Here is a 12183-nt window from a genome sequence, read left to right on the forward strand (position 1 = left end):
AGACTTGAAAGTGTTTGATGACTGACTGATGGATGTGAAGAGATGGGGAAGGAAATGGAGACAGCAGTTGGCATCCAGAGTTTATATTTCCAAAATAGTAACCTCCCTGTAGAAATCCAAATAATATAGCCAACCAATACAGTCATTATTGACTTATGTTTTAAATTTACATTATCAAGGAATATGTGTGGTATTACATATCAATATAAGAAAAAATGATACTTTTAAACTACCAGATAAAGTATAGGTCCATTAGTATTAATATACATGGGCATAATGGGGGAACTGGGAAAGATTTCTAAGACATAGTTAGACTGTTTAAAACTACCTTGAGGTATTTCTACTGGGTTTTGTTCTCTTGAATTGAGATTATTGCAAACTCAGTATATCAATAATAAATACAACCACTGTCAGCTCTGATGGATTCAAAAAAGTGAATCACTGCCCTTGGGAACTATGCTTGGAGAAGGCAGACATCTGGGCAGAAGACTGGGAGCTATGTCATCTCGTCATGCAGTAAAGAACAGTGGTAATGTCCACTTAGAGGACTTCCATACTCCCAGGAGCATGGAAACATGTATGTGTTTATACTCAGCAGACAATTCACAGTAAAGAAAGGGTTTTATAGTAATGGCTCATGTCTGGGGAGGAGTCAGCACACTGACTGGATGGTAGTGCGCAGGCATGGGGGAAAGTGTGAGGAAGGTGACATCATGAGATAGAAAAAAATAAAAACCCTTATTTGTGAAGGAAGGGGGTTGGACTTCTTTTTTAACTTTCTCCTTAAAGAGATTGAGCTTGGATGTATTGTGCAACTTGGTTTCTTGGTTGGATTTATACCAAATGGAGATAAAAATTTTACTGAGCTAATGACATTAATATATTTATTATGATGACCCCAAACCATAGAAGAAACCACAAGTACAGGAGAAATGGTCTTGTATTCAATAGTCACTTAGCAGACCAACACTTAACCCAGGGGTCAGTCAAGATGCTAACTCAACCAGAAAAATTCTTATGAATCCAGTCCATTGTTTCCTTTTATAGCTCAACATGAAGAAAGAATGTGAAAAGTCTAAGCACCATGATCTTACATACTGACAAATCACTATGATACTGATAATAACAGGTCTTGCTCCACGTACCAGGGACTTTGCTGATGATCCCATTTCTTTATGGGATCATAGGGAGAAAAAAGAACAAGAGATATATAAACACCGAGATCTCATGAATTGACTGGAGGGAATGTTGCCAGCACCACAATGCCAGGCTATAATTCCTTTCTTTTCTAACTAGACTCCGCTTAATTTCCTGACTCCATTCATGGTGGAAATAGCCTATTAGTTCCTTTTCCTAAACATTTAATGACTGGGAAAATGCTTACAATATGATCTCAAATGAAAAAGAAAAATAATACTCATGCAAGGCATAAATATACCAACATCTTTATACAGATCCTATGTTGGTTTTATGTTTATAATAATCATGTGCTATTTTATAATTAAGACTTAATAGTTTATAATGAAATATTTTACATATATTTCATGTCATTATATAATGCTATATAGTGAGATTTTGAAAGATATTATCATTTTCCAAAAGAGAATTTTTAAAAAGTAATCAATCTGTATCCATTCTTGAAGACATTTTTATTTTAATGGCAAACTTCATGTTTACTTCCAAAATGGTTTGTGTTCCATGCTCTATTTATAAATAAAATAAATAGCTAGTACACATTTTTAGATAAGAAATATTATTCAAAAAGTGCTCATACAAGTAAATTTATCTTTAGCTCACTCATTTTAAAAATGCTCTCACTTTTAAATCTCATCTCAAGTTTTCTGGTGAAATTTTTATATTTTGCAGTAAATTAAAAATATACAAATGAAGGGGTAATTATCTCTTATATGTGAACATTTTCATTTTTTAAATGTATTATGACACTTGGAAAGCACTTCATGACTGTAACAAAGGTAAGAGTGTTGGCATTGAATATTCTCCTAAGGATTTCAGAATCTGTTCTATACACAATGCCCAGAATTTTCAATAAATAGGCTAATTTTCTCATTTTCTTATCAATGCATTTTTATTCCATCACTCATCCGTTCCTACTAAATCACCTGCCAGTTCAGAAGGACAGAATTGAGGAGGAATGGACTCCTGGCTAGAAAAGGAAAGAACCCAAACCTGTATTCCTCCTAACACCCTGTCTTTTTGTTACATCTTCTGAAAGTTAATTCCGTCTAAGAGCCCCTGCCTCCCCGGACAAGAAATTAATAACCTTTCCTTTGTACTTAACTGTCTTTCAATAGTCTCTATAACTTACTTAGAAGTCAGACAGCACTTTGTTTCAGGGGATGACATGTAACGTCATATAGGGAATCATACAGAAATACAAAGAATACCTAAGTAAAATTAGATAATTTTTGTAGGTTTGATATATAAAGGAGAACAGTAATCCTTGGACATATTAGTAGAAGTCTTAGAGTTAAGTGCTAAGTAAAAGTGTTAATATTGTCATGATACCTATTGATTTACTTTTCTTAAAATCATTCAAAAATGGTTTTGAGGAACAAATAATAAGACATCCATCCTGAAATTAAAGAATGATAAAGACAGCTAGAAAACATATATTGAAAAAACATATATACATGATTAACATAATAATTTAAAGAATAGTACACATTTTATTTAAAAAATAACATTTTCTTATTAAGTTCCAAAAGTTTAATTCAACATCTTCACCCTGAGAATAAAGCATAATATTTGTAATTTTTTTAGGTTGTATTTTATTTTTAATTTGGATATACTTTGGAGAAAAGAGTATCTTCATTTTAAAGTTATTTAGATATTTTCCTCCCAATAAAGTTTCTCATATATCTTAGGTTAATACCAAAATACTGGAACTAGTCAACGATCTCTATTTTTAGGCAAAAGAATAAAATTCCCCTCATACTATATCTTTAAAAAAATAAATGTGGGTATAAGACATTTTCAAATTCTAGGAGGTTGTTTTTCTCACTAAAAGAAAACAAACGTCCTTTTTTTTTTTTTTTCATCAGAAGTTTGGTACCATGAGGGCAACTATGATTTCAGTCTCTATGAAGATACTCAATTTTTATGATGGAATCTACTTTTAAGGAAAAAAAATAATAGAACTTTTCCTTTATTTTGTTACAACATTAAAAATACACTTTGAACCTCTATTGAAGCAATTAATGGAAAAATTATCATAATAGAAAAAGCTTTCCACACATCAGGATAGAGAATGTTATGCTTATAAAATTTCCATTTAGACTGACACTTAATAAAAGCAGGTTGTAATGACCTAGGAAACGTAAATATTGCCAAAGTGCTTAGCTATATCCTAAAATGTAGCAATAATTTGTTCTATAGAAAAGAGATTCAATGAGAATGTATCAGACCTTTATAATTTGCTTAAATAACTATAGTATAAAAATAACATAGTGTAAACCTACCTGGTCTTATAAGGTAGCCAGTACTTACATTTGGCTATTGAGCACTTTAAATGTGACTAGTCTGAATTAATATGTATGGTGTCAAAGACAACTTTCAAAGACTTAGCAGCAAAAAGAAAATGCAAATATCTGTCATAATTTTTATATTATCTATTCAAAAAATAATAGTATTTTTAATATAATCAGTTAAGTAATATAATTAATAACATTGAGTTTTACTTGTTTTTGTTTATGTTTTAAGAGATATCAGAAAATTTTTAAATTATATATGTGTCTCCCATTAGGTTTTCATTGGCAGCAGTGGTATAAACAGCTAAACTTATACCAGAATGTTTCCTTCTTTTATAGTTTCTGCATAAATCCAATTTCTAAGTTTAAAAAAGGACTTGAAAATAACAAGTGTGATTATTGGTTAGTCTTAAGCCTTAAAGAGTAAATAACTCAAAGGAGATTTTTGTGTGTTGTAGGTATGACATCCATACGACATCACAAACCAACATGATGAAGAATAATCATGTATCGGTAGTTAAGACCAAAAGTGTAACTATCAGGTTAACATCTTCTTCTCAGTCTCTAATTTATCCTATATATGGCACTCACTAATCTTAGAGAAATCCCTACATTGTAGTATTCTAACAATAGTTGTAATGTCTTTTGAGATACTTGTATAAAAGTACAAATTTGCCACATAAATTAACTTAGGAAATTGTTAATAGAATTATTTGCAATAGTAGTTCTGATATCATGCCTTTAATGTCAGTTAAACCCAAGTTTGTATCCAGAAGATTTAATAATTTATGCAAAACTACTTAGAAACCCACAAACTAATCTGTAAGTGGGAATTCATACCGTCATAAATCCATCCAGCAAACCTGAATCGGGTTTCGGTGGTGCCTGCAACCGTTCCATTGACCACTTTTCAATGATGGAGGAGACTTGTGTATTTTCTGTATTTAATATTCTGAACCCTGTCATGTTAACACCACTGTATCGGTAGGGCTCTACATCAAGAGCAAAGAGGTCCTGAAAGACAAATTTTTTTGTGTTAGTACCAATAGAGTATATTCACAGATATGTATAATTAAAATAGTCAATTATTACTTCCCTTAGAATAGTTAATATTATTGTTTCTCAAATGATGTTAAACATCATAAATCACCAAGATTCAAAGAGACTATTTTCATGCTTTTCCAATGCAAACATACATATGTTTGTATTGTCATATTCTAATTTACATGTTATAATCTAATATACATATGCATGTATATGTCCTATTCTAATTCTACCAATGGAACAACAGGCTTTTCTGTAACCTACATTTAAGATTTGCATAAGCTTTCTTCTCCATGTTAAGGATAGCTTCATTTTAAAGTTATTTAGATATTTTCCTCCCAATAAAGTTTCTCAAATATATCTTAGGTTAATACCAAAGTACTACCTTAAATTTTATGCACTATCACTTTTTTTTTTAACTGACTAGGTTAGTTTTGTTTTGTTTTGTTTTTTCCTATGCTCTGCTTCCTTGACCAGTAACTGCCACTTTTTATTTTGTCTTATCTTTTTTTTTTTTAAAGAAACAGTTCATGAAATATGGCTTCTAACTAATGAAAATTATATTAAAGCTGAGGGCAACACAACTGGCCTTTTTCGGTTGTGGAACCCTTGCAGTTCCTTTGTTTTATACCTTACCCAACAAGTTCACCATAGGGAACCCTTCATATTTTGGTTGTGGGTTCCAGGCTGTAGTTAATGCTCTGGCTTTGCCTTTTGGTTTTCCCAGGAAAGAGGAGGCCAAAGCATCCAGAAGAGTTGGATGTCTCCATAAGAACATACAGCATGTGGGACCCCTACACTCTTTCAAGTTGGCATTAACTAATCCTCAGATCTTATAGACAATATTGGGAACCAAAGCAACAGTAATGCCATTGGTCTTATGAAGTCTGTCTTGGATTTATACAGCTACACAGGCTACAAACTAGAAATAAATTTCAGTGGAGAGCAGATGATATTGGTCTGCACTGTGCTCTGTGCTGTGAAAAAATATAAGGAATTTTTTAGGTTTTTATTTTCAATATTTGCAATCTAGCCAAGGAGACACACACTCATACACAATAAGGGGCAAAAGAGTAGAAGTGTTAAGTGCAAGGAGTCAGAAGCAAGACAAATAACTTTGAATTTTTGTAGTCAAAAATAACTTCATAAAGCAGATGGGATCTAAGCTTCCATTAAAGAATGGCCAGGTTTTTGATAGGCAAAAGGAAAAAGGATGTCATTCAAAGTGTTAGTAAAGGCACAAAAATTAGAAAACATAAAAGCTATTCGGTAGACGGATCTAGATCGGTTTTGCTATAAAAGAGGACTGATGAAGAAGAATAACAACAAAAGAAAATAGGAAAGTTAGGTTAAAATCAAACTTTAAAAAGGGCCTTCAATTATAGGCTAATGAATTCTATATATCTTAAACAACTTTTTCTTTTTTTTTAATTTCTTTTTTCTTATTAAGAGGTACTTTTGATTCCTCTAAAGTCTTACGATTATGGTGAAACTGAGTTGTAACTGCACTGAAATATAATTTGCTGATGAGTAAAGTCTTCCAAGCCCTCCCCTCCAGCCTATCACTAAGTTTCTTACAGGCTGCAAAAAGTGACCTGGTGGGAAGTAATATCTCTATAAGAGTGAACCATAGTATTTATCAGTAAAATACAGACTACTGTGTGAAGAATCTCTATTGGAAGAGAGTTGTTATTACAGGTAGCTACTGTGATCAAGTACATTTTAGTAATTTGATCTGGTAGCTTCAAGACTCCTAAAATCAAGGAGATCTGTCAGAATATTTCTGAGTTAACAGAAAGCATTGTTCAGACTGGTCATTGTGGGGATGGAGATTCATGCTAGAGACAGTATGGAGGATAAAACAGTCGAATTTTGGTGATGACATAGGAGTCAGACAATGGAAGCTTTTTTTTTTTTTGGATACCATTAGTTTATTAGACAATGGAAGCTTTGAAGGAAGTCAGAAGAGGGGTCAAACCTCAATTTACATTAAGGTTTAAATAATTTGAAATTAATGTGACAACAGTTAGATTTGTTCTGTAATGTAACAGTATATAACAACTCAGAAATGTTATAGAGTTGTTTAGATTAGAAATTTAGATTTCATCTCAATAAAGGTAATAATTGAAGCTCTAAATACATACCAGTTCTGAAGAAATAACTGAAGAGGATAAAGGAAAATAGAATACAGGCTCAAACTTGAAGATACTCTCATACTTGGGGCAACAGGCAATAAAGGGGAATAGAATATGCCTCCCCCAAATATGCCACTTTGGCATGTGGATTACTTTGATTTGAAGGCAATCAAGACCCAGTAGACTCAGGAAATTTTATGTCTGCCTTAACTACCTAAAAGAATTTATATAGGGGGTCAGTACCAGAAAAAAAAGCTATTACTAGAGATAACTTTTTTTTTATCTGAAAGATCTCTCTGCACGGCAGGGCAAACTTCTAATTATCAAACATCTGCTCTTCTTTATCGGTCTGCGAATTACCCTCCCCTTTTAAGCCCCAGGCCCTCATCCCATTCCTTAGCTCAATTACCTGACCTGACCTTGAGTCTCATATCTTTGGGGCTCCTTACATATGAAATTAAATTTGTTTTTTTCTCCCATTAATCTGTTTTATGTCAATTTAATTATTAAACCAGCCAAAGAACCTAGAAGGGAAGGACAAATTTTCTACCCTTACAGCAGGGAAAAATTAGTGACAGAGACAGAGGGTCGTTTCACAGAAGAAGGAAAATCAGGATAACATATTAGTAAAGAAATAGAGCCAAGAGTAAGTAGGTTTGACAGAAAGGTAAGGTCACATTTTCATGCATATTTAAGAAAAAACTGTGTGGTGGGTATGTAAAGACAAAAGATAAAGGTAACATTCAATTTGCTAATTGTAAATTAAGTCAGACTGACTTTTAAAAATCCAACTAAACATGGGCAAAAATAGGATAGAAAATTTAGTCTACTAAAAGAGCAGTTTCAATGAATTTGGTTTTTGTAAAGTAAATAGAACTGAGATAACAACATAAAGATGTGTGCTTTTCTAAAACACTGATTTCTCAGCAAACTAATTTTAAAATCTATTATGTTATGAAAGTTCTCTAAAGCAATATATAAATAAGATATGATATTTTGAATTGATTCTGAAATAATATTATTTCAAAATCATCAGCTTCCCACCAAATATTATTCCCCATGAGGATCAATTCCTCCTGAGTGTTATCAAAATAAAATAAATAATAACTACAAAGGAGCTACTCAATACTTCTCACTCAAAAACCCATTTTCCATACTGAAAGTCATAATAATAAAATTTAAAGCATTAACTTTATGCTTTAATAAGTTACTTACCAGAGTGGTAAAGATATAATGATAGTATTCTGTCATCATTCCCATAGCTAATGCCTAGGAAGTAAAAAATAAAAAAATAATAATATTTAAGGTACACATCATATGAAATATGTCAATAACAAAATAGTAGGATGTAATGAAGAATCTGGGTATAATATTCAGGTTACATTAAAACTGGGTCAAACTAAATCTTTTCTCCATAGTTAAGGAAGATTAGTGGTTACTGAAGGAATTTCTGAACCAATTCTCTTGATAGAAAAGCTATTAGCTGAAAGTTTGCAATTGTAAAGCTTATGGCTTTACATATTAAAGGAGGCATTAAATTTGAAACAAACCTGAAATTAGCACATCTTAGTTCATTATATTTGTAATATCTCCACTACAAATACCCTAATGAGGAACATCATTTTATTTTGACGATCACTATCATTCAGTTAGGAAAAAAATGCTATAAAGTGCAATGAACTTTAGAAACTTAGCATTGATGAAGGAACTGTAAATCACCACTATTATTCAAAAAGTACAAAGAAATGTTTTTTACTTTTTTACTAATAGGCCAGTTGCAAATTACTGTTTTATTTCATACTTCTACAGTCCTTGTCAATTTTAGACTATCAATCTTAAAATAAGGACTTTCGGATTAGAACTTACAGTCACAGAACTGTCAATTTTTCCTCTGAAAATGAGAACACTTTTGAAATAGCTGTTTATCAATGAACAGTAGTTGGTGATGATAATTGAAAAATGATGCGTTTTTGAGCTGAATGAAGAGCTCTTAGTTGGAAACAAGTATTCTCAGGTGCATCTAATACTCTTCCATAAAATACCAACTACCCAAATTCATTTGCTAAATAGCTGCCCCAGCTCTATCCTATGTATTCTATGCTGACAGGTAGGTATTAACCAATTAGCTAAAATAAAATTTGTATATCTAGAAGCGAGTTGTTTGGTTAAGAAAGAATGGATATTTGTGAAAATTTTTGGAACAATAAAATATACTTTTTTAAAAAGGAGGAACATTTGCTAATGAAAGGCAGCAGCAAAGAATTAAGCAGAAGAAAGGAATTTAGAAATTGTGATATTGAGATTTATAATAGGAAAATATATTTGGTCTTCATTGGTGAACTCCTCCCCCTTGCCCCTCACCTACACATGCGCAGTGGAATTGTGTGCACAACACCTAGGAACCAAATCATCAAATCATATTTCCTGAATGGACAGAGAATGTATGAGCCAATAACACTCTGATGAAGTCTGAATCTTAATTGAAATAAGAGAAAATTTCTCATATTAGTAAAGGTTTATAAGATTATCTTTATAGAAGGTAGTCATTGTTCCTGATGGATATGTACCAAAGGTTTCTCAACTCCAGAAATGTGCAATGATAGCTCAGCATTATCCTTGTCAATAGTTTTTATTTTGTCAACTCAATAGGTATAGAGATACAGATAAAGAAAATTGAAAGAAACAGTGTTTCAGATGCACAACTATAAATAGCATATAATACCTAAAATGTGTTAAGTACTATTCTAAGCACATTGCACATTTTAATCAGCTTAAGCCTTGTAGAGGCTGAAGGCAAGCAGACCCGAGATGGGTCGTTTTGGCATTAACATTATTCCCAGCTGAAGGCAACGGAAATCATGTGGGCTCAAGAGAAAGTTTTGCCCCTCCCTTAACTACATAGAAAAATCTAAATTGGGGATCTTTCCCAGAATAAGGGTTATTAGCAGAGATAAATTTTATCTGAGTGATCCATCAGTATGGCAGGACAAACATCTAATTACCAAACATCTGTCTGCTCTTCTTATCACCCTGTGAATTACATTCCTTTCCTCTGAAGTCCCCCTTCTCCTTAGTTCATCATGACATATATATCTCATTTTGCCAAACTGTCTTTGGAATTTCCATGTATGTGTGGATTCCCTAAATGTATGCTATTAAATTTGCTTTTCTCCTGTTAATCTCTCTCATGTCAATTTGATTCTTAGTCCAGCCAGAAGAACCCTTGAAGGGGAAGGAATTCTTGCCTCCTGATAGCCTCATTAAAAACCTTATGAGGTAGGTCCTAGTATTACACTTATTTTATAGGTAGGAAAGTAGGACAAAATAAGAATGAATAAATTGGCCAACAAACTGAGATAGTGAGTAAACATGAACTCTAGGTCTCTAACTCTTGAAGTTTGGGCATAATATGCCATTTTGTAAAATGGCATATTTTATATTCCCAAAAATGTAGATCCATTGTAGACTCTATATAATCTAAAAGTTTTGCTTGTTTTTTTCCTTGATAGTTTGAAAACCTCAAGCATGTCAAGCCAGTATTGAAAATTGTGTTCTGGTGGTAGGGATGGCAGGGGTTAAGGAGATGGCAGTAGGGAGAGCGGTTTGCTTCTGACATGGGTATTCTGCACTAGCTACAGGTTTCTTCTTCACCTCCTTGGGACGAAATCTGTAGGGGATAACTGAGGACTGCTTATGCCTTTCATTGACTTTCCTTCAGCCTTTGATTCTGAAATCAAGAATCAGTTATGGACTATGATGTCTGATCTAAACAAAAAAGGGTAGTTATTTTTGATTGAGTACTTACACTGTAACATTAACAAAAATGGACAACAGGGATACTCTCTTGAAAGATAAATAAATAATTTCCAGTGCAATTAAAAAAAGAACTTTGTGGAAATTAGACAACAGGATTGAGCAATGGAAACTTGATCAAGGCAAAGGGGCCCACAGTGATGATCACCAGGATGAATACAGGCAGGCCTGACAGGCAAATCACCTCAAGATATCCACCTAGGCCCAAACTGACCACTGGGCTACTTACAACTAGGCCCAGGTAACAAAAAATGGAAAATTCGATACATCATTGTACCTCCTCACTTTCCCTCTTTAAAAACAGCTCCCACCCACTGCCTCATAGCAGGTAGCCTCTCCTTTGCTGTCCTGCCTACTACGCCCTTGCCCTGTATTCAATAAACTTCTATCTCCTTTGTTCTGCCTTAGGTGAATTATTTTCACTGCCCCCCGCACCACTGGCTTCCAACCAATTGTTGCCCCACATTTGGGTCCCCCATCTGATCTGGAGAGACACCACATTTAGACATCACAAACTTGTTCTGGATGTTTTTTAAATTATAACATTTATGTCTTGCCACTGTTTTTAAATGAACTATACGCACACTTTAAACCACATTAATAATAATAAAATTAATATCTTCTTATGTATAAGTAATATGAGAGTAGCTGCAATAGAAAAATTGGCTGTACTGTATTACCCTTCCTGGAAAGAAATACCACAGATTCATTTTTCCAAAATCAAAATATGTTGGGAATCTACAGGGTACTGGTTGCAAAAAAAGGCATCAGGACCCACACCAGTATCAAATCAGTAAGTGGTATCACAAAAACAAAGCCACTCTTTTAATAGGTATGAAAATCTTCCTAGAAGCTACCAGAAGAAATCTTACATCACATTGCCCAATGGAATAGAATCACCTGTACATGTTTAAACCAATGGTGACTTGGGGGTTAAGGGATTTAACTTCCTTAACATCAAGATATCTCCACCTGTTTTCCAAACAAAATAGCTTGAGGTGCTTGCCAAAAAATGTGTGAGGAGGATTTGGCTCTGGTTTTCTAGTTTGCTGACTCCTGGTCTAGTTTACATAGTTAGAGAAAGGAAAGACTGGACAAAATGCACGGAAATGTGGAGACAATGATTGACTAAATGCTCCTCACTGCTTAAGAACAAGCAGACAGGCTTTTTGTTTATATTTGGTAACTGATAACTTTTTAAAATAGTTTATTATGTAGGTCAAATCTTTATATTATTAATATAATAATATTCTAGTTTGGCTTGATTTCTTTATTATTCAAAGACTATAGTCTTTCATGGAATTTTCTAGCACTTTAATATTTCAAGGAAGAAAATATCATTAGAAATTCCCAACATTAACTAACATAGCGTTAACCATGCTATACAACAAATATATGACAAATGAACACTTCTAGGCATATAATTTGCAATCAGTTTATACTTCAGGTTATATCCAGAAGTTATATTGCTCAAAGATAACAACTGAAGAGGTGGACTTCATACATATTTCTTAAAATTTAATTTAATTTTCTTCTTGCTGATGTGGGAGTTTATTTGCATCTGATTTTACATTTTTCTAATCTAAAAATTTTGATTTCACCCTCTCAATTCTAGACTTTCAAGGTCTTAATTAATACTTTTTCTGTGTGGTAGAATGACCTTGTGAGGTTTAATTGCAGATTATCTTGACCCTGCCATAGGG

At 33.1% G+C, this 12183-nt stretch overlaps 1 protein-coding gene across 1 annotated transcript in view; it reads right to left on the reverse strand.

Moving 5' to 3' along the window:
• The window catches only part of GRIK2 (glutamate ionotropic receptor kainate type subunit 2), a 676248-nt gene that overhangs the window by 366327 nt on the left and 297738 nt on the right, over positions 1–12183 (reverse strand). The window contains 2 exon segments of the mRNA XM_027602788.2: positions 4329–4502; positions 7883–7936. Of these exon segments, the coding sequence (XP_027458589.2) occupies positions 4329–4502; positions 7883–7936 (228 nt within the window).

Source organism: Zalophus californianus, chromosome 7, assembly GCF_009762305.2.
Source record: "Zalophus californianus isolate mZalCal1 chromosome 7, mZalCal1.pri.v2, whole genome shotgun sequence".
NCBI classification, from domain to species: domain Eukaryota; kingdom Metazoa; phylum Chordata; class Mammalia; order Carnivora; family Otariidae; genus Zalophus; species Zalophus californianus.